Raw genomic sequence first — 19772 nt, forward strand, 5'->3', positions numbered from 1 at the left:
TATTCTATATTGGTGGTGGTTTACTTATAAAATAAATTTTAGGCAAGATAACCATCACCTCAATGGTAATTTAATCTGTGGCACAGAATGTTCCCAAATGCCTGCTGGGATCAAGAGAAAGGAATCTCAAGGGAGATTTTAACAAGTTTGGACTAGAAAAGGGTAAACTAAGGGATGTAAGGGGGTGGCTGAACAAGGAAGGCAAACCAAAAGAATCCTGATGCTTATGGTGGAGTAGAGGAACAGACAGGGAGCCTGGCTTTAATTTCAAATGTTCTTGTTATTGCACTTATCCATTATGATTGCTATGGAGGATGTAGGTGGGGGGATTTGGAACTGAACCCATCCCTTTTAACACTTTTACACCAGGAAGAAGTCACCTGTCAATCACAAAATGGACAAGTAGAGACATATAAGTCATCATGTTTTATGCGTTCCACCAATGAGCAATTTAGATTAGTCAAGTAACCTAATAAGCATGTTTTTCCACTGTGGGAGGAAACTGAAGCACCCAGAAGAAACTTAACTACAAGGAAAAGCAACACAGTATGACCCAGCTGGTCTTTGAACTCAGAACCTTTTTAACATGAGGCAACAGTGCTAACCCCTGCTTTATATAAGCCATTATATAAATACTCACATGGTCTTATGTAACCACTGCCAAATGTAACAATGTGACAGCAGCACAGGGGCGCTACGTTTTTTAAATGGCTTGATAATCTTACTAGTAAAAGCCATCAAGACCGCTATTCTTTTATAGATGATTTTAGACATGTTATACTTTATAATGCCATAGCATCATTATGCAAAATAATCCAGTTTCCAAGCATTAATTGCATCTCATCTACATTATAAAGCAGTAATGTAATTATTTAAAATAGTCACCAACAGCATCAGCTGTTTCCACTCATCAGGTGTAACTGAACCCAAAGTTAAATAATAGATTGCTCATTAATGTTTGATAAGAAAAACAGTGAAAGGAACTATTTTTTTCTAGGTTCTTTATTTACTCAGCACTGTTCAGCACACTGCAGTTAAAGAAAGTGCACTTACAGAGAGCAGCATGGTGGGCATACAACATGTTAACCACACTTGTGAAGTACAGACAGGTGTTACATTTTACTCACTGATTATTTGCATCAAGTAATTTTACGATCCATTTCTCTGTGAAGTGCAACACAGAAACAACAATAAACAGGACTCATTTTTGTTGGTTCGGTATCACTTCTAGAAGAAACGAGATCGTTGTTCACTGCATTTATTGAAATGAAAGACATTGTTGTTATGTGCATCGGAGGATAACGGGATGAAATCTCAAGCTCAAGCTGAAACTCTGCGGTAATAACCAAACAAAATGTAGAAATTGAATACAAAAACTTGTGGGAATAGACCGATATAACAGTTAATTCAAAGTAGAAAAGCAAAGGATATTACAAATAATTGTTGTCTTTTTGCATAAGAAAGGTTGTTATTGACTGTGGTGCTTGTGTTCACTGATTAAGGGAGTCAATGAGAAAATAAGAAAGGGTGACTGTGCAGAAGGAAGAACACACCTGCTGACTGTTCTGCACCTTATCCTCCCTTGTCTCTCTATTCAACCCCCATATCCTGAACACTAGAACACTCAGTGTAAAGATCATCAGCAACTTTCTCCTTTTCTCATTTTACCTGGGTGTAAAGAAATCAGCAGTGTAGCCATTTCACCAACCATCTACCACTTTCAGAGTCTCTCTTTAGGCAGTGGTTGACTCCTTGATCTTGTCTACAATCTCCTCAAACTGCTCACGGATCTTGGTGGCATAGGGGGAGAACAATTCTGTCATCTCTTCAATCTTCCCCTGAACTGAGGTGCGCAGTTCCTCTGCAGTGGCCTCCAGCTGGGTCCTGATGCCCTCAGCCTGGGTCTCCAGCTGCTGACCCAGGCCCTCAGCCTGTGTCTGCAACATAGCAGTGATGTCACTCAGCTTCTTATTGGTGTTGTCATTGGCCTGCTGGACATAGGGCTCAACATGCTCCTTCACTGTATCCAGGTTCTGGGAGGCACGGGACTGGATCTCACCTATGTAGGTGGCCACAGTGCTAAAATAAGAAAGGAATGGTTCGATTAAAGTTTATATTTCTAAACGCAAGAGAGAATTCTAAAAGTTTCTGCCCAACTTACTTGCGAATCTCCTCAATGTCCTTATTGAGGCGCTTCTGCAGTTTATGGATGAAGTTGTTCATGCGGCTTTCGAGATCACCAGTGTTATGGTCCACCACAGCCTGGAGCTCACTGTGATACTCAGTGCCGCGCTCTTTGGCATCCAGCATGTCCTTCTGCAGTCTGTTGATCAGAAGCTGAACGTCTTGAGAAAGCTGGGCAGTGGAGGTCTCAGTGTAGGGAACCAGCTTGGTCTGAATGTTATTTTTGTATGTTTCAAGCTCTGCCATGGTGTCAGTGATCAGAGTGCTAGAAGCAGAAGAACAAGAAACACTAATCAATGTAAGTTCAGTGCAAGAAAAAACAAAGGAAAGTACTGATTAATTGCTCAGCTTCACTTACTCTAACTCCCTGCTGAGCTGAGAGGCCTTGAGGTTCTCCACAACTCCATCAGCATTTTGGCCCAGCTTGGCAATGTACTCCCAGAAGCGATCCACACTTTCCTCCCATGGATTTTTAGTGGCTTCAGCCTGGCGAACAGCACGGCCATTGCAGCCTATAATGGGCACACATAGAAAGCATGGATAAATAAAGTAACTCAAATATAATAAAGTGTGACTGATAAATACTAAACCAGCAAGTAAATCCACCTACCAGTGATGACTGCCAGAGCAAGGATCAGGGCTACAGCCTTCATGGTTGTTAGACAGTCAGATACACCTATGAAAAGCATAAGGAACGCTCAGAAAATCAGCAATACAATAACATTTACATTTGCATCTTCCACACTATTTACTGTGTTTTTATAAACTACGATATGGACTGGAAATTAAAAAACAAAAAAAAAAAACAAAAAAAAAACAACGCGAGTTTTACGTTTAACACATATGTGCAAAAGTAAACTCAGCCAATAACTAAAGTGAAACTTCATAATTTCTAAGACTTGGCATCAAACAAAAGAGGACAGCGTGTTTCTCCGTTCTTTCTATCGTCTTTCACTCACCTGTGAGGTTGAGATTCCTCCGTGCTCTTTAGTTGGTGACTGGGGTTTTTTATAGCCCTGGGAGGCTGTCTCTGCGCGTGTTGCGCAGAGAGCGATCGCGCGGGCACGCTCGCGCGATGGTGATGATGATGTTGATTTGTCTGCAGATAATCATGTTTTCTTCTGCCTAACGTGCCACCGAAACCTAAACGGTGTGCTTTGTTGGAGGGGGAATTGAGCAATCTGGTTGTCACGAGAACAAACGGGGTAAAAGTTCCACGTTCAACGCAACGACAAATATTCGTCACATTATTCAGTTTTCACGTTTTTATTCTTAGATTTATTAGCAAAAGCAGTATCTGAAGAAATAAAAAATAAAAACTTTAGAGTAAAAGTTTCTCCGTCAGAGATTTAATGCCCTTATTGACGTATAGATTATTAGTGCAAAATGAAATAGAAATAAAGCCATAACCTACACAATCTATTAAAGTATACGTTTTTAATTGTTTTGAACAGTTGCCAAAACAATTAAACCGTTTGTGAGCATGCAGAAACACAAGTTTTAGATAGCGTCATCGGAGTTTATTTCGCAAATCACTTGTATGTTTTTCCTTTTTCTAACCTTTTTATTGCAGTATTGCCATTTGGCAAATAGTCCCCCCCCCCCTCTAGTGCTCATTGTAGGTTTGTTACAGATGCTTGAATAACTTAGGAGGCTGTTCACAACTTTGCATGTTTTCTTTGATGTTATCACCATGTGCTCCCTGAATACAAATCCTCATGTTTCGGCTCCAGGATGTAAAGCAGCCTTTCACAGATGCATTTCAATCTAAATACACAGACAGTATTGACACCTCACCTTTTCACCCCATATAGACATGCAACCCCCAAACACATGGCACATTTGCATGACAATCCTGCTCTCACATTCAACTGAATATAGTATGAGTGGTTTTACTGTTTGCATATCATATGCACCTCCATGTATTTTCCACTTTCTAGTTTCTAAATCTTTTTTTTTTTTTTTCGTGCAGACATAAAATAAAGCAAATATCCAGTAAGTGCCAGAAGGCGTTACCCCAACATGATGAGCATGTTCAGACTCGGGGACACATTAGGTAACCCTCAACATGCCCGCTGTACAAAAGAAGGATTACAGGTAATAAATCCAATGAACAAAGTGAACATATTGAGCAAAAGATCTAAATTATACAGATGTGACAGAGGAAAAAAATAAAACATGGGTTTTATGTTGAAGGCTTTCACAACCAATTGTATTCTGAAAATTTCCAGGATTTTGAAACTGGTGTAAGTCAGAGGAAGTTTGGTGTAGAAAGAAGTTACTTACCCCTGCTTGTTAAACACCAAATATTTGTTTAGCAGCAGGACAGAACAGTCATGGGACATTGTGCATATTTTTCCTGCATTTACATTGCTTTAAAAGCTTTAAAGGTTTGTTGTTGCATTGGCTGTGAATTATTATTGTTACATTTGATAAAATTCACATATTTCTGCCGAACAAGTTGCAGGATGAGTTCACTCTTGCCCACGTATAATGACATTTGCCCTTCGGGCCTTGTCTTTTTTGTTGTCAGCCCATTTGGTTTTTCTCTTTTGTAATTAGGGCCAAAGTTCAAATGGGTTTGGTCAGGTAATTAACATGTTTACGTGATAACATTACAACATGATAACCCAAAGAGGTCAGTCTGTATAGAGGTATTTGAAAAATCCTTTGTTCTCCTTAAAAGGGGAGAACAATGAGAAGAAAGAAGTCATGAAGTCAAGGTTTAGGTACAGCTGTGCTAAAGTAAAGACCTTTTGATCCTTATTCCAAGACAAAAACGGGTATAGTGTATGTCACTGCAGGAGTCACAAGCTAAAATACTGTATGTTCAACTACAGTTCATTTGTTCAAACACAAAGTAATTACAACTTACTACCAAAAACATTGTCATGCAACATTTGGGATCTTATTTCCATGAGGAGCATGTTCAACAGTTTGTATGCAACAGTCTCCAACATTAGCTACTAAGACTTATTTTCATCTTGGTGATTACAAATACAGACAAGAGGCTTTGTGACTATTCTTGCAGAAAAAAATAGACCATCTTGACTATGCGTGTAACAAGTGGCCAGACTGCAGGAACTCAGTCTCATCCTAACTTTGCCATGCCATCAGGACAAAGATCAACAAGACAGACGGAGAAGTGAAAGAGAGAGAAACAAGAGGAACTATGAGGTAATACAATAAAACATCTGGCACATTCATCCCTACTGTAACGGCTTCTCCTTTTTTGTTTCACAGCAACAGACAGTTTGAACAAAAGTAACCCTGATGTTGTTCACTTGAATAAAGTTTAAGGAATTTGACTTTTTGGTTGGGATGATCTCACTCCATTAAATAGGCAGTCATCTGTTTAGATGAGTCAGTGAGGTTACTGCAGTTAATGCCTGTTTTCACGTTAAAAGCTATAAAACCACACAACCCACACAACCTCAACATCTGTGGTTTGAATCCCTGATAGGGGGAGTGGCATGACTGTAGCATGCTGACTCGAATCAAATGCTTGCAACAGCAGAATTTCCATAACCAAAAGTTACACTGCAGACTTCTGAGAGTGAAAGTGTAAGCCAACATTGCATTCAGTGTTTCAGGTTAAATTAATAAAGCCTCATATGTGGATCCAGCAACAGAGATCATACAGCAACATGTTCATCCTTGGTCACCAACAAAGTCAGTTGATATTATTGGGAAATAGGTTTATTTATTTATTTGTTTATTTATTTATCACTAGAAAGATAATTACATTTTCATACTTTCATGCTGCCAATCACTAATTACCTCTACTGATTAAATAAATGAGTTATTGAAGTAATTCTTGGAGCTTTACACTGAGAAAAGTCATTCTTGCACTTTTGAACAATTTGCCAGTGCAGTTCTTCAGAGAGGGGTTAACCCCCCCTCATATTTAATTCTGAAAGCACTTCATGTGAAATGTACCAGCATGTGCTTTTCAGAATGACACAGCCTTTTTTTTGTCTATGTTGTATTTTTTTTTCAACCGAATTCTGTGTCAAAGTGAACAAAATTAAAAGTGAGCCAGGAGCTCAAAACATTTTTTTGTTTTCTCCTATTTTTTTCTTCCACTGTCATACAGTTTTTCTTAAACCAAGATATTATGTTTTAATAATAGTAAGAATAATATTGTAAACTTTAGCTGATCTTGGAGAGTAACATTGTGGAGAGTCTGTGACAGCTTGGGGCAGAGCAGAGGAATGTTGTTTGCCACTGGGTAAGGCAGCGTGGGAGCAATCTGGCAGCGGGGATGGAGGCACAAAAGCGAAAACAAAGTGGGAGCTGGAGATGTTTATGAACTTCCAGACTTGCAGAAACAAACCTGAACATGCCCTGTCCAATACCCACAATTTTATCTAACAGGGGTGTGCCGGTGGGCCAAACCTTTGCAAGCAGCTACTGAACAAACAAGAAAGCTTAACCAGTGATTTTTGCTAAATGACAATGTACAAGCTTCCTTCCAGCTGTCCAAGTTGCCCAAATCTACAAGTAAAACCTCATACAGATCTATGTACTTTATAGCATGAAAACTTTTCTATAATAGCTACTAACGAGTCATCAAATCACCAGTCCTGAAAAAAGTGCTTTTAAAGCCAACTAACATGAACAAACCGCAAATCTCTTAGGTCATGATACAAATCTTTTTTTTTTTAATTTTGTCTAGTTACTTCTTGTGTTAAAGTTTAAAGAAATATATTTTCCAGGTACCCACACTTATCTAACATCACCTTGACTCAAATAAGACAACAGGCTCAGAAATTATAGTTTTGCTTTCACTTTATTTTCTATAACATATGAAAACTGTTTGTGGTCACAGACCAACACATATTTTTTGTATGTATCAACTGTTTTTTTAAAACTGTAAATATATCAAACAACATCTGATTTTTTTTTAAATTCCAGATACCAGGAACATGTCCTTGGTATTTGGAATTCTTTAGATGCACTTTAGATGCACTTTTTTCTGTTTCATGTGAGGTGGATGTTAACTTAATTGGCTTTAACAAAGGATTTATAAAGGGAGGTGAGACGAGACTGGAGGTCCTGAGCATATGGGTCCAGCCTTTCCCTCAGCTCATCAACGTAGGGGGTGGCCATTTCTTTCACCTGCTGGGCTCTCTGTGCAATCTGACTCTGCACCCGCTCAGTCAAGGGGGCCACTTTTTCCTTGAAGTCTTGCAGATGCTGGTCCACCTTCTGCTTCAGGTCATCAGTGTAGGGACCAAGCTGAGTCTGCAGGTCTTTCATGCTCTGCTCCAGGCTGGTCTTTAGCTCTTCGCTCTTCTGCGTCAGGGTGGTCCTCAGGGCCTCAGTGTCCAGGGAATCTGTGTAGGTGGCCACCTCCTGTTTGAGCTGCTCAACCTTCTGCTGGACCTGTGTCTGAATGTTGTCAGTGTAAGGCTCGAGCCTCTCTCTGACTGTGCTCAGCTCTTGGATCACACGATCTCTCAACACATCAGCCTCTGTTGTGACTTTGGTGATCAGGTCCTGGGCTGTAGGTGGAAGCTGCTCCTGGAGGGTGACGGCATACTTGTTGGCAGCATCAACACTTTCTGTCAGGCGGGCACTAGATTAAAATAAGAAGAAAAAAAAAGCTAGTGAATACAAGGCAGCGCAGTTATATTTCTAGCTTATCCTGAATATTTTAGGCAATACTATAATTTGTTGTCTGTTAACATAATTAGCAAGTTTTGTATGATCTACCTGACATCCTGTCCGAACTGAGATGATCTAATCATCCTCACGGTTTCTTCAGCTGTCTGTGTAGCTTTGGCAACATAATCCCAGAAGGCATCAGTCACCACCTCCAGCTGTGGCTTGGGTGCATCAGCATAAAAAAGGTTGGCATTGCAGCCTGTTTAATGGAGACATGAAGAAATTCAGAGTAGTGCAGATATTTCAGCTTTGTATATTCACTGGGATTTGACATTTATACAGGTCATATTCACTGATCACCAACGTTTTTCTTTATCTTGAGCGGAATAGTTGCTAATTATGTATATATGTTCTCATGAGCCAAAATTTATAGTAGAATAATGATTTTTCTTATACTCACCAGTGAAAACAGCTAGGACGAGCACAGCAAGGACCTTCATGGTTCTTAGACACTGTAACAAGAAAAGACCAGTTAGTTACCACAGCATGTTAACAACACAGTTAACAGTCAAAGAAAGATTCTTTTAGCTCTCCATCTTACCTGAGTTTGTTAGTGTATCTGTAAGTCCACTTGGTAGTGCTTGTATTAAACTGGTGAGGAACTGAGGCTTATATAGCAAGGCAGACAGCAATGATCACAAAGTCCAAACATTAGTGCTTTGCTGTCACCTTGCCTCACTCAGCTATCTTTGCTGACATCTTGTGCCAGATAATCCATGCAGCACGCCTCTTTGACACAAATACACACTGAGCGTATACCCCAATATACACAAGTACACATTAGTCATCATTTGTGAGTTGTCCATTAAAAAACAAGAAAAAACCAAGAACACCTATTGTCTTAAATTTAAAAACTACTCGAATGCTGTATTTTGATGATTGACCACTGTTAGAGTGATACAAAATCCATAAGTCTAACCTCAACCGACCCACACAGGCTAGTCTGTAATCACTTAGCTGATAGGTTTTTTCCAAGTCAGTGATAACTCTCTGCCAAGACAGATAGAGTCTATTGCTTTAATGTCTTTGTTGTCCTACTTGATTACGTGTACAGTAGGTATTTTATTGTCTCTCTTAGTTTTACATTTTGCCAGCAACACTGCTTCTGTGTCAGGGCAGTGTTCAGCAGGCCTATGTGTAAGTCTGACCAAAGGTTAGCAGACTTGAGCACTGTCAGCTTGTGAAGGCCAAAGTAACTGCTGTTTCACGTCAGACATGCCATAGTCCAATTGCCAGAAACCACTTTGGAGTCCCGAGTATTAATTATTTCATTTTTCCCTGTTGTTCTTCTCTTTTTCTCAAGTGTATGTGTATGAAACTTGAATCTCAATTTTACCAGAATTTTTTTTTTTGAAAATGGTACCTCTATAAAGTACTGTGAGTGCAGTTTGACTATTTATAAAGCTGAAAAAATTGTCCGACAAAAGTACAAATTAACGTTTCCGTCCAAAAATCCAATAGATCAATTTTTGAAAATGGTCAAACATGAGATTTGCATCATGGAAGCACAACCAACAAATCTGGAGAAACTGTGTGATGCTTTCATGTCAGTATGGACCAGAATCTCAGAGGAATGTTTCCAGCAGTTGAATATATGCCATGAGGAATTAAGACAGTTCTGTAGGTACAATAGAATCCAATCTAGTACTAGAAATTGGGTAACCAATAAAACTACTGGTGAACGTATAACAGCTACTTAAACAGTATATTGTGATTTGTTGGTGATACCTATGTCATTGTCTTCTAGGTCTTATCTGTGCAGACCTAGAAGTCTGCACAGAGAAGTCATATAATAGTAATAGAAAGAAAGTATACTTTATTGATCCCAATGGAGAAATTCCTCTCTGCATTTAACCCATTCACGCTGTGAAGCAGTGGGCAGCCATTGGGCGCCCGGGGAGCAGTGTGTAGGGACGGTACCTTGCTCAGGGGTACCTCAGGTTAGCCATTCAGTGGATTCAAACCACTGACCTTCTGATCATGGGGCCACCACGCTACCTACTGAGCTGTCCCTGCCTGATATAAAGGGCTCAGGTCTTACCAACAATATAAACAATATCAGCATCAACTGAAACTACCTGTGGGAGAATAGTTACTTTCACAGGTGTCACTTACTTTTCTAAGCTATAGAAAATAAAACATTTTTACTATGGATAGTGACATTTGGCATATTGTATTGTAACTGAATGTAGATTTTTAACCTCTACCTTAATATACCATTAGGGAATTCAAATATCAAACCGTTTCTACCTGTTTTTGACACTAAAAGCAGTACATTTCTCTTTTTAAACCTTATTGTTTTTCAATACTCCTGCAGGTCAATTCATTTTGCACAATTCATGATGTACAACATTATGCATACATCTCATAGACAGGTCTTATTTACAGAAAATTGCTTTTTGCGTGCTTCATGTAAATATGTCAGATATGCTTCCACCCTTAATGATTGCTTGTCGTTATGATGAAAATTTTAAGTCATTCCAGAGAGTTGGAAATAACATTTACTTACTCTTTCTTCTAACAGTTTCTTTTAATAACTTAACATGCCCTAGTATCTATGCCAATCAAAGGAATAAGGTACCACTATGTCAGTAGCTAAAAAATAATGTACCTATGAAGTGTTCAGTAGAAGTGAAAGAAAATCTTATTATACATGATTATTTTGAGGTCTTTTTAAACCACAGTTTTCAATTTAAGAAACCATTTAAGCATCTCATACTACTTAAGTCACACTGACCCTCATACAAAGTCCACTAATCTTAGCATACCAAAGTTATCTGAAGTTATCTAGAGGCTGGTACTGCTGAACAGCAATGTGGGCAGTTAATAAGCCGATGATACCCTAAAGACTTTATAGAGAGGGGTGAGAGAAGAACTACTACAAGATTTATTGTTGAGTGATAAATGTATTCACATTAGGAGAATACTAAAATCCAGAAGTGCTACCACAATAGTAACCGGGGGGGGGGGGGGAGTGGTGTTACAACACGGCAAGGACTTCTGGACTTTGTGCTCTTAACTATTACTGTCATCTGACATCAGTATATATACACGGAAGCACTGTTCCAACACACATACACTAAACCTCAAGAGATACACAAGCCCAAAGCAGGTGAGAATCTCACTACATTTTAAACAATATTTTAACAGGCAAATCTAAAAGTTATGACCTTTTTAAGACTACTTAAAACTTAATCAGACTGTTATTGTTTTTCAGCTAGTTGCAGTCATGAAGGTGTTTATGGTACTAGTCGTCGCAGCGCTCTCTGGTAATTTCCAAGCTTCTTAATTATATCCCAAAAATGTGATTCTGTTGATCTGGACGTAGCATTTTCACTGAAAGAATCCAAGTGTCAGTCAGTTGGATGAGTCTCTCACAGAGACTAAAGAAGTCACTTGGATGAATGACAAAACCTTTTTCTCACTGAAAACGCTACGTCCAGATGAACAGAATCAACTTTTTGTGATTTCCTTACCTGGATGATTGAGCATGCATCAAGACTTTCTGATTATAGTTCAACGTTAATGGCAATGGCAATAATTAACTGAACATCTGTACTGTTCTCACACCACGCGTGTTTCCATCCAACAGGCTGCCATGCCAACCTTTTCTATGCTGATGCTCCCAAGCCACAGTTGGAAGTGCTGACCGATGTTTTCTGGGATTACATTGCCAAGGCCACACAGACAGCTGATGATACACTCCAGATGATAAGAAACTCTCCAATTGGACAAGAAGTCAAGTAAGTTCTTTGACACACTGCACTAGCATGACTGGCCCTATGATGGGCATATGCCTCATGACTGTTATGGGGTCATTCAAGCCACTGATGATCTGGCAATCACTATCTGTCCTCTAGTGCCCGGCTGACAGAAAGCGCTGACTTAGCCAGCAAGTATGCAGTCACCCTCCAGGAACAGCTTCAGCCTGCAGCCCAGGACCTGATCACCAAAGTTACCACAGAGGCTGATGTGTTGAGAGAACGTGTCACGCAGGAACTAAACACAGTCAAGGAGAAGCTCCAGCCCTACACTGAGAACATGCAGACCCAGGTTCATCAGAGAGTGGAGCAGCTCAAGCAAGAGTTGGTTACTTATGCAGATTCCCTGGACTCTGAAGCCCTAAGGACCACCCTGATGCAGAAGAGTGAGGAGCTAAAGACCAGCTTGGAGCAGAGTGTAAAGGATCTGCAGTCTCAACTGGGTCCCTACACAGATGACCTGAAGCAGAAGGTGGACCAGCACCTGCGGGACTTCCAAAAACGTGTTGCCCCTATGACTGAAAAAGTCCATGTAGAGCTCACTCACAGAGCGCACCTGGTGAAACAAATGGTTGCCCCTTATGCAGAAGACCTTAAGGAAAAGCTTGACCCCTATGCCCAAGACCTCCAGGCCCAACTCATGTCCCTCTACCAGTCCTTTGTCAACACAAACTAAGTCACCCTCCATCTACTATATCATTTTCAAAGATACCGGACTTGCTGGTCTACCTCTGTTTTGAAGAAATACAATAATTGAATATCTGTCTTGTACTGTAAACAATATTGTGTTTGCACCCCACCCTCCACCGCATTATTTATGGATAAGTGCAAACATATTAAAACAAATCCCTGCACTTATCAAAAATGTAAATATTCCATTTTTATTGTGTTGTGAAGTTTGAAACTGTGACCCTTTTGTAATTTCACTAAGTTATCTGAAATAAATACAAAAATCTGGAAATTATTCATCTGGCTAACTTTTGAATCGACTTCTCTCTTTTACATAAAGTGAAACTCTAGAAAGAAATCTCATCGCGAAACATCTTGTTTCAACACAAACTATGACAAAGTATGATGAGAAGTGGTTCTGAAAGCACACAACAGTGAATTCTTCCATGTGTTTGAGTGATGCACAGATAGATGGAGGGACCACACGGGGTCACAAGAAACAGTAGTGTGTGTGTGTGTGTGTGTCTGTTCATGCATGTGTTTGCTTTTTCTTTCTTTCTTTTTTTCCCCCAGGAGGCAAAAAGTATTTTGACTCCAATGTCTTAACATGTCCTGGCTTCTGCAAGAGTTTCGGCTTGTAGTTTTTCCAGAGGCACTTTTGTTCTTCTCAGTGCTTGCCATTAAAACTACACATTACATATATCAACAGCAAAACTGAAAAAAAAAGCTGACCAATGTAATCCAAGAGACTAAGAAGTTAATCCCTTCGATTCAAAGAATTTAGGATTTTACATTGTCATGAAATTTGACATATTTTGCATTTATTGAACCCCCCACCCCTGTTGTTGTAACTGTATAACGCCTGGTCTTATCCCTCTTATCTTGCCCCTACTGACAGTGCCAGCATCCAACGTGGAGGGTTAGAGTCCAATAACAATAACAACGCATTCACATGCACACACAACACACACAAAACATCTGTTTCCTGATTATTTACTACTGCTCTGCTTTTTTTTTTTGACTGATTCAATGGGTAATTTACTTGTATGTCTAAAGGTCTGTCCTACATAAATAAATCTAAATCCTTAGCATCCATTCTTCCCTAAATGCAGTTAGTGATAAGGATTGCATTCAATGAGAGACACGCTCCTCAAATTGCTCTAAAAGCTCTGTGAGACTTTTGAAATGCAAATCTGATTACAAATGTTTGTGTTTCAGCCTGTCTTTATACCTCATTAGCACTTGTGTGGGAAGCAAAAAGGACTATTCAGATTCTCTTATCAGTCAAATGGCCAAAAGGTATTGTTAAGGAGCTTTTGCTGGTATCTGCTGCCATTAAACTCTACAACACAGTCCACTAGGTTCTTTTTTTCTTTTTTTCCCCCGAACAAGACACATCTTGCCTTGCACACCACGAAAGCAAACGGCGATCTGATTTTGTTTTGATGTAGATAACAGGTTGTTACTAGACCTTTTCTTCTCTGCTTGACAAGCAGTGATAAGATAAGTATCGCATGTCATTGGATCATTAGAAATGATCTCAGGTCATGGCGTTTGTTTCTCAATCATATGAATATGGCCATGCTTTAGAGCAGGGTTGTTATGAAGAGACGTTCTTGACAAGAAAGAAAAATGTAACACAACAATTTCACCTAGTACTTGGAATTTAGAATAATTTGAAATTGCCATGAGAAAACTGTTGTATGCAGCATATCATCATGTTCACATTTTCCATGCCAGTGTTTAAACCTCCAACTGTACCTCTACTGGAAATGTTTTGTTACAGCTCTGGAAGTTTTCAGAGTCCCCTATAAATACATCATAAAACAACCTCGTATGTTTTTGTGGGTTTTCTTTTTCATTTTCTGCAAGTTTTCATAGTATATTAAGCAAAACTAACTAAATGTGGATTTTTTTTTAAATAATTGAGGCAATGATCAATTATTTAAATATTTGATTTACCACTTTGTGAAGCAGTAAATGCAACTAAACATTTATATTGACCAGTCCTAGTCACCAGCCTAGAGGAACACATTCGATTCTGCCATGCTGGTGTTTTCCTGACATGGGCAGCTCGTCCAGAACCCTTCAGGTCATGGTTTTGACCAGAACATTTCAAAGCACTGACTTTTAGTTTTCTTTGCTCCAAGAGGATGTTGTCTTATTGTATGGCCCACTTTCTATCTTGAATTTCCTCCCTTTGTACACAGTCTAGCTTTGCCGTTCCCACGTGATGGCTATCAAGTATCTTGGTCCTGTGCCCAAGATGGCACCAGTGTGCTATTTTTTGTGTGCTAGAGTTTACTCTCTTTTAGTGTACACTCGCAAAACCTGTGTCTGTGCCTACACAAAAATATGGGATTTTGTTTTAACTTGCGGTTTACCGGTCTTTAACTTAGAGGTCTGTGATGCTGTATGGCTGGACCATAAGCCTGTCTTGTTTGAGGTTTCCCTTCCTTGTACTCAAGTTAATCCTCCTGCTGTTGCTCAGAGCGGTGGTATTTTTAACCCATCCACTGCTGGTCAGTTCTCTGTTGTTTTTCATCAGAACAGCAGCCTTCCTGATTCTATATGTAATGATCCAGAAGAGCTCAGCTCATGGTTTTACTCAGTCGGTGGCCCCCTTTAAGCTGAAGGGTTCAGGTCTGAATGAAGCCACCCGTGCTGTCAGAAGAAAGTGTAGGAGAGCTGAACGTAAATGGAAGAAGGATAAACTTCAGCTTTCATACCAAATATTACAGTATTACTGGAATTCATATCAGAAAACTGTTAAGAGAAAACATTTTGCTGCTATTATGCAGGCTAATTCCTGTAAGCCTCAAGCCTTATTTAAAACTATTGACATGGTCCTTCATGCTGTACAGACTGTTGGTGTTGACTCCCCTCAGGTAATTTGTGAAAACTTATCTTTCTGACTTTAAAAATCTTCTTAAAACATATTAATTTGCTGAAGCCTTTGGCTATCTTTAAGGGGGTGGCTCAATTTGTTTTAACATGTTTTATTTCATTTTATTCATTTAGTTATTTATTGTATTTTATCTTATTTTTCTTTTATTGTGTTTATGCTATTTGTATATGTACAGCAGTTTGTGAACCCTGGTTTTATGTTAAAGTGCTTTATAAATAAAGCTGTTATGGTATGGTAATAAATCTTATTTGTTCATGGTTTGTTCATAATTCATTTTCTGCTATTAAAATCAGAATATGTATGAATATCAATAGTACAACTTTTCTACATGACTGTCATTCTATTTGTTAAAATTACTCCTACAGGCTTAAATGCTTAGCCTACAGATATAATACTCAAATACATACAGATGTACCTCATACTTGGTCATTTTCCTTAAAAAACTTTGAAGTCTAATACTTTTGTTACATTGTTACATATTACTTTTTTAGGTCATGTTAATTTGTGAATTCTAAAAGAAAAAAACAACAACAACAGCTTTTCCAAGCAACTACAATGCCCCACGTGACACTGTAAACATGAAGGTTTTCTGTCCTAAAACAAGGTTACACTGCCATCGAGTGGTAAGGTTTGGACACACGTTCTCATATAATGTTTTTTCTTTATTTTCACTGCTTTCTACACTGTAGATACATACTGATGACATCAATTATATGAATTGTACCAAAGAAAAAATTTATAAATAACTATAAATATGTTTTATATTTTAGATTCCTCAAAGTAGATGCCATTTGCTTTTTTGGCATTGCTGCAAACCCTTGGCTTTCTCTCAATGAGCTTTATGATGTAGTCACCTGAAATGGTTTCAACTTTACAGCTCAGCCTTGTCAGGGTTCATTTGTGGAATTTCTTGTCTTCTTAATGGGTTTGGGACCATCAATTGTGTTTTGCAGAAGTCAGGTTGGTACACAGCTGACAGCCCTATTTGACAACTGTTAGAATTCATATTATGGTAAGAACCAATCAGCTAAGTAACGAGAAACAACAGTCCATCATTACTTTAAGAACTGAAGGTCAGTCAGTCCAGAAAATTGCTAAAACTTTGAATGTGTCCCCAAGTGCAGTCCTAAGATTCATTCAGCACTACGACGAAACTGGCTCACAATGAGGACCACCCGAGGAAAGGAACACCAGGAATCACCTCTGCTGCTGAGGATAAATTCATCAGAGTCACCAGCGTCAGATATCACAAGTTAGCAGTGCCCAGATAAATGCCACACAGAGTTCTAGTAGCAGACACATCTCTATATCAACTGATCAGAGGAGACTGTGTGAATCAGGCATTTATGGTCAGCTGATAGGAAACCACTACTAAGGAAAAGCAACAAGCAGAAGATATTTGTTTGAGCCAAAAAACTCAAGAAATGGACATTAGACCAGTGGAAATGTGCACTTTGGTCTGATCAGTCCAAATTTGAGATCTTTAGTTCCACCCGCCATGTCTTTGTGGGATGCAGAAAAGGTGAATGGATGGTCTACATGCATGGCTCCCACAGTGAAGCATCGAGGAGGAGGTGTGATGATTTGTGGGGGTGCTTTGCTGGCAACACTGTTGGGGACTGTGCTGAACAAAAGAATGCGTAAATGCTGGTAGTTTGACTGCAAAAAAAATCTTTTCCTTATTCTTCAGAGTGGAAAATAGGCCCGAGTCAAGCTGCATCACCATAAGTGCACATGATGTTGATATGAAGCATTATTTTATTGGATCATTAATAATTATTAATAAAAGCTTATTTTATCCTTTTAATAATTTTATTGAGCAAATAAACCATTATTTACTAAATGTTATACAAATTTGTTGTTATTGTAAAATGTAAATAAAATAATGTTTTTAGTGGTTCAAATTTCTGGACTGCAGTTAGGTCAGGTTAAGATGCACACACATGTTGCTGTACTAAGTTAGATGATAACAAGTACAACAAGTTAAATTTATCAAATTTACAAAGAATAAAGCTGTAATGTTAATTAAAAAGTAAAAAGTAAAACATTTTGTCAGTGGATAATAATAATTTCTTTTGAACATCATTTTGAATGCACAGAAAATAGGCAGAGATTATTGGAACTGAATGTGTGCGGACAAAATAAAATGGCAGCAAATAAAAAGAAAACTTATTTCAATGCTTGCAATGATGGTAGTTCACCATATCAACATTACCTCTAATTTCTATTATTCAAAATTATACCAAAAGCCAGAATAAGGCCTTGCCTATTAGATCTATTCTGTGTTAAGCAATAAAGTCGGTCGCCTCTTTGTATGTTTGCAGATGGGTTCTTTCTGTTCTAGAACAATGCCTATCTTTGCTCTAACAAAGGGAAATAATTTTATCTGGGTGTTTCAACAGTGTTTTTCTGGGTAATGACAATCATCCACCACATCAGAGATGTTTGTGCAAATTACCAGCATTAACACTTACCATTATCCCCCTTTCCAGGAACCCACATATGGACATGAGCCTTTATTTATCTCTGATGCACATCTCTCATTCCTTTCACATTTTTACAGCCAGTGGTCTGTCCTTGTATTCTGTTTGTTTTCGGGGAGTGGGGTCAAGCATAGGCACTTGCACCTATGTTAAACTCTATTAACATGTGGGATAGTCTAAATCATGTGGCTCTAAAGCAGACAGACATACAGCCTCGCCTCTGTCAGTGCGCCCCAGGGCAGCTGTGCCTACAATGTAGCTGCCATCGCCAGTGTGTGAATGTGTGTGTGAATGGGTGAATGACTGAATGTAGTGTGAAGCGCTTTGGGGTCCTTAGGGACTAGAAAAGCACTATACAAATGCAGGCCATTTACCATACAATGCCTTAACTAAAAGGGAAGAAAAACAACAAAAAAAGCAAAAAACAAAACAAGTGAAAATGAGGATGTTGCTTCAAAGAATGTGGAACAGCTTGGTTTCAAAACAAGATAAAATTATTTCCTTTAGGTGTCAGAAAGTTGAACAGACCACTGTCACACGCATCATTGGTTTTTGTTATTATACGGTGTCATGGCAGCTGCTACTGTGAATACTATACCATTATGTCTCTGAAGGTTCTCAGTCATCCAGGTCATCGTAGTCAAAGGAGCTTGCAAAGAAAAGCGTCTGGACTTCTTTAAGTTACTTGAAGATGTTTCACCTCTCATCCGAGAAGCTTCTTCAGTTCTAAGGTCAAATGGTATTTGACCTTAGAACTGAAGAAGCTTCTCGGATGAGAGGTGAAACGTATTCAAGCTATACCATTATGTTAGTCTTCTTAATCCAGCAGGAAACACTTGTAAAGACAAATCAAAAGATCTGATTAAAAACAATCAAAGGATTTTTATTTGTATTTGGGAAAATTCACAGTCACATATAAGTTCATTTTTTATGATCTATGTATACTTTACTTCTAAGCACATGTTTGAGTCCTGATTCCAAATGTTTAGAACCACATTTGGGTCCTCGATAATGTAACAAAGCAAAAGGCTTGAGGCATACAGACTGAAAAAAAGGGATTGGCCAGCTCTTGGATTTATGTAAGCATCTTACAGGCATAAAGAATAGAAAAGCACCCTTTACGTTGTAGTTTCCAATATTTCTGGTTTATCATTGCATTTCTGCACAGAGATTGTGTCACAGTACATTAGTCAGCAGGACATTTATAGGCACAGACTTGTATCTTTTTTACAAGTTCTTGAAGAAAAAAAAGCCTTGTTATTAACCGTGTTATTTGTTGAATCTAAAAAGTGTTAGAATACTGCTTGAATTTTTCTGTTTTTCTGTTTTTGCCAACAGCCAGTTGTGGTTTAGATTCTTGCCAGTAATAGATTAGTCAGAATCTGGCAGTAAAAAAATTGTGTTTGATTGTCTTTTAGACACATTTCAATTTTACAAAGCAGAACTGTGATAAAGCAGCCGATTTCTGAATGCTTCCTCACAGAACAACTGTCCAGGCTGAACATGTCCTTACTCAGTGTGTGGCAAATGGTTTTATCCTTTTATCATAACATACAAGGAAACTTCTTGTATTATCTTTGTCAGACTATAATTAACAAGTTATTTTGTGTGCTGATTGCTCTAACGTTTACTGTTTACTTTTTACACCCTGTTAATTTGCCATGCTTGAAGTAGATTACAAATCAGAAAAATGAGCTGGTTTTGTCTATTACTGCTTAAACATTTTTATCATCACATACTGTGTATTTTAAACCAAAAAGTGATCAGGTTTTGTTGTTGTTTTTTTGGTTTTGGTTTTTTTTTTTTTTTTTTTTTGGGGGGGGGGGGGGGGGGGGGATTCCTGACCAAGCATCAGACTGAGAGTCGGGAGCAAGAGTTTGTTGTTGTTGTTGTTGTTGTTGTTGTTGTTGTAGTACAATTGTAATACTGCATCTTCCTTCAGGCCTGGATTTAATGGAGTGTGACATTATGATAGTAAGCAATCCTGGAAAATCCTTGAAATAACGTCCTACTGTCTAAGTTAAATAGTCTTTATCATAGCAGTAACTCATGATCACAATCAACACTTTAAAGTTTAACTTTTAAATACAACAAGCA

General features: G+C 38.6%; 3 protein-coding genes across 3 annotated transcripts; 1 reads left to right on the forward strand and 2 right to left on the reverse strand.

Annotated features, from left to right (window-relative positions):
- Positions 1 to 986: 986 nt before the first annotated feature.
- apoeb (apolipoprotein Eb) lies at positions 987 to 3233 on the reverse strand. The gene is made up of 5 exons (XM_085291535.1): positions 3144 to 3233; positions 2795 to 2860; positions 2543 to 2696; positions 2162 to 2449; positions 987 to 2079 (listed from the first exon to the last, which is right to left on the reverse strand). The coding sequence occupies exons 2-5, from the start codon at positions 2835 to 2837 to the stop codon at positions 1734 to 1736; spliced, it is 831 nt and encodes a 276-aa protein (XP_085147661.1). The 5' UTR covers positions 2838 to 2860; positions 3144 to 3233; the 3' UTR covers positions 987 to 1733.
- A 3724-nt stretch (positions 3234 to 6957) lies between these two features.
- On the reverse strand, positions 6958 to 8487 carry apoa4b.2 (apolipoprotein A-IV b, tandem duplicate 2). The gene is made up of 4 exons (XM_085291536.1): positions 8396 to 8487; positions 8255 to 8306; positions 7903 to 8053; positions 6958 to 7765 (listed from the first exon to the last, which is right to left on the reverse strand). The coding sequence occupies exons 2-4, from the start codon at positions 8292 to 8294 to the stop codon at positions 7189 to 7191; spliced, it is 768 nt and encodes a 255-aa protein (XP_085147662.1). The 5' UTR covers positions 8295 to 8306; positions 8396 to 8487; the 3' UTR covers positions 6958 to 7188.
- A 2405-nt stretch (positions 8488 to 10892) lies between these two features.
- On the forward strand, positions 10893 to 12579 carry LOC146564070 (uncharacterized). The gene is made up of 4 exons (XM_085291537.1): positions 10893 to 10966; positions 11072 to 11123; positions 11447 to 11597; positions 11715 to 12579. The coding sequence occupies exons 2-4, from the start codon at positions 11084 to 11086 to the stop codon at positions 12289 to 12291; spliced, it is 768 nt and encodes a 255-aa protein (XP_085147663.1). The 5' UTR covers positions 10893 to 10966; positions 11072 to 11083; the 3' UTR covers positions 12292 to 12579.
- Positions 12580 to 19772: the final 7193 nt, after the last annotated feature.

Source organism: Mchenga conophoros, linkage group LG11 (assembly GCF_057382185.1).
Source record: "Mchenga conophoros isolate Kocher_MC1m ecotype Shallow Benthic linkage group LG11, M_conophoros_male_GT1.1, whole genome shotgun sequence".
NCBI classification, from domain to species: domain Eukaryota; kingdom Metazoa; phylum Chordata; class Actinopteri; order Cichliformes; family Cichlidae; genus Mchenga; species Mchenga conophoros.

Coding starts and splice junctions, on each gene's coding strand:
- apoeb (XM_085291535.1), bottom strand. CDS start 2,837: ATGAAGGCTGTAGCCCTGATCCTTGCTCTGGCAGTCATCACTG. Junction 2,697..2,794: donor TGCTCTGGCAGTCATCACTG/GTAGGTGGATTT, acceptor TGCCCATTATAG/GCTGCAATGGCCGTGCTGTT. Junction 2,450..2,542: donor CAGCTCAGCAGGGAGTTAGA/GTAAGTGAAGCT, acceptor TTCTGCTTCTAG/CACTCTGATCACTGACACCA.
- apoa4b.2 (XM_085291536.1), bottom strand. CDS start 8,294: ATGAAGGTCCTTGCTGTGCTCGTCCTAGCTGTTTTCACTG. Junction 8,054..8,254: donor CGTCCTAGCTGTTTTCACTG/GTGAGTATAAGA, acceptor TCCATTAAACAG/GCTGCAATGCCAACCTTTTT. Junction 7,766..7,902: donor CAGTTCGGACAGGATGTCAG/GTAGATCATACA, acceptor ATTTTAATCTAG/TGCCCGCCTGACAGAAAGTG.
- LOC146564070 (XM_085291537.1), top strand. CDS start 11,084: ATGAAGGTGTTTATGGTACTAGTCGTCGCAGCGCTCTCTG. Junction 11,124..11,446: donor AGTCGTCGCAGCGCTCTCTG/GTAATTTCCAAG, acceptor TCCATCCAACAG/GCTGCCATGCCAACCTTTTC. Junction 11,598..11,714: donor CCAATTGGACAAGAAGTCAA/GTAAGTTCTTTG, acceptor TCTGTCCTCTAG/TGCCCGGCTGACAGAAAGCG.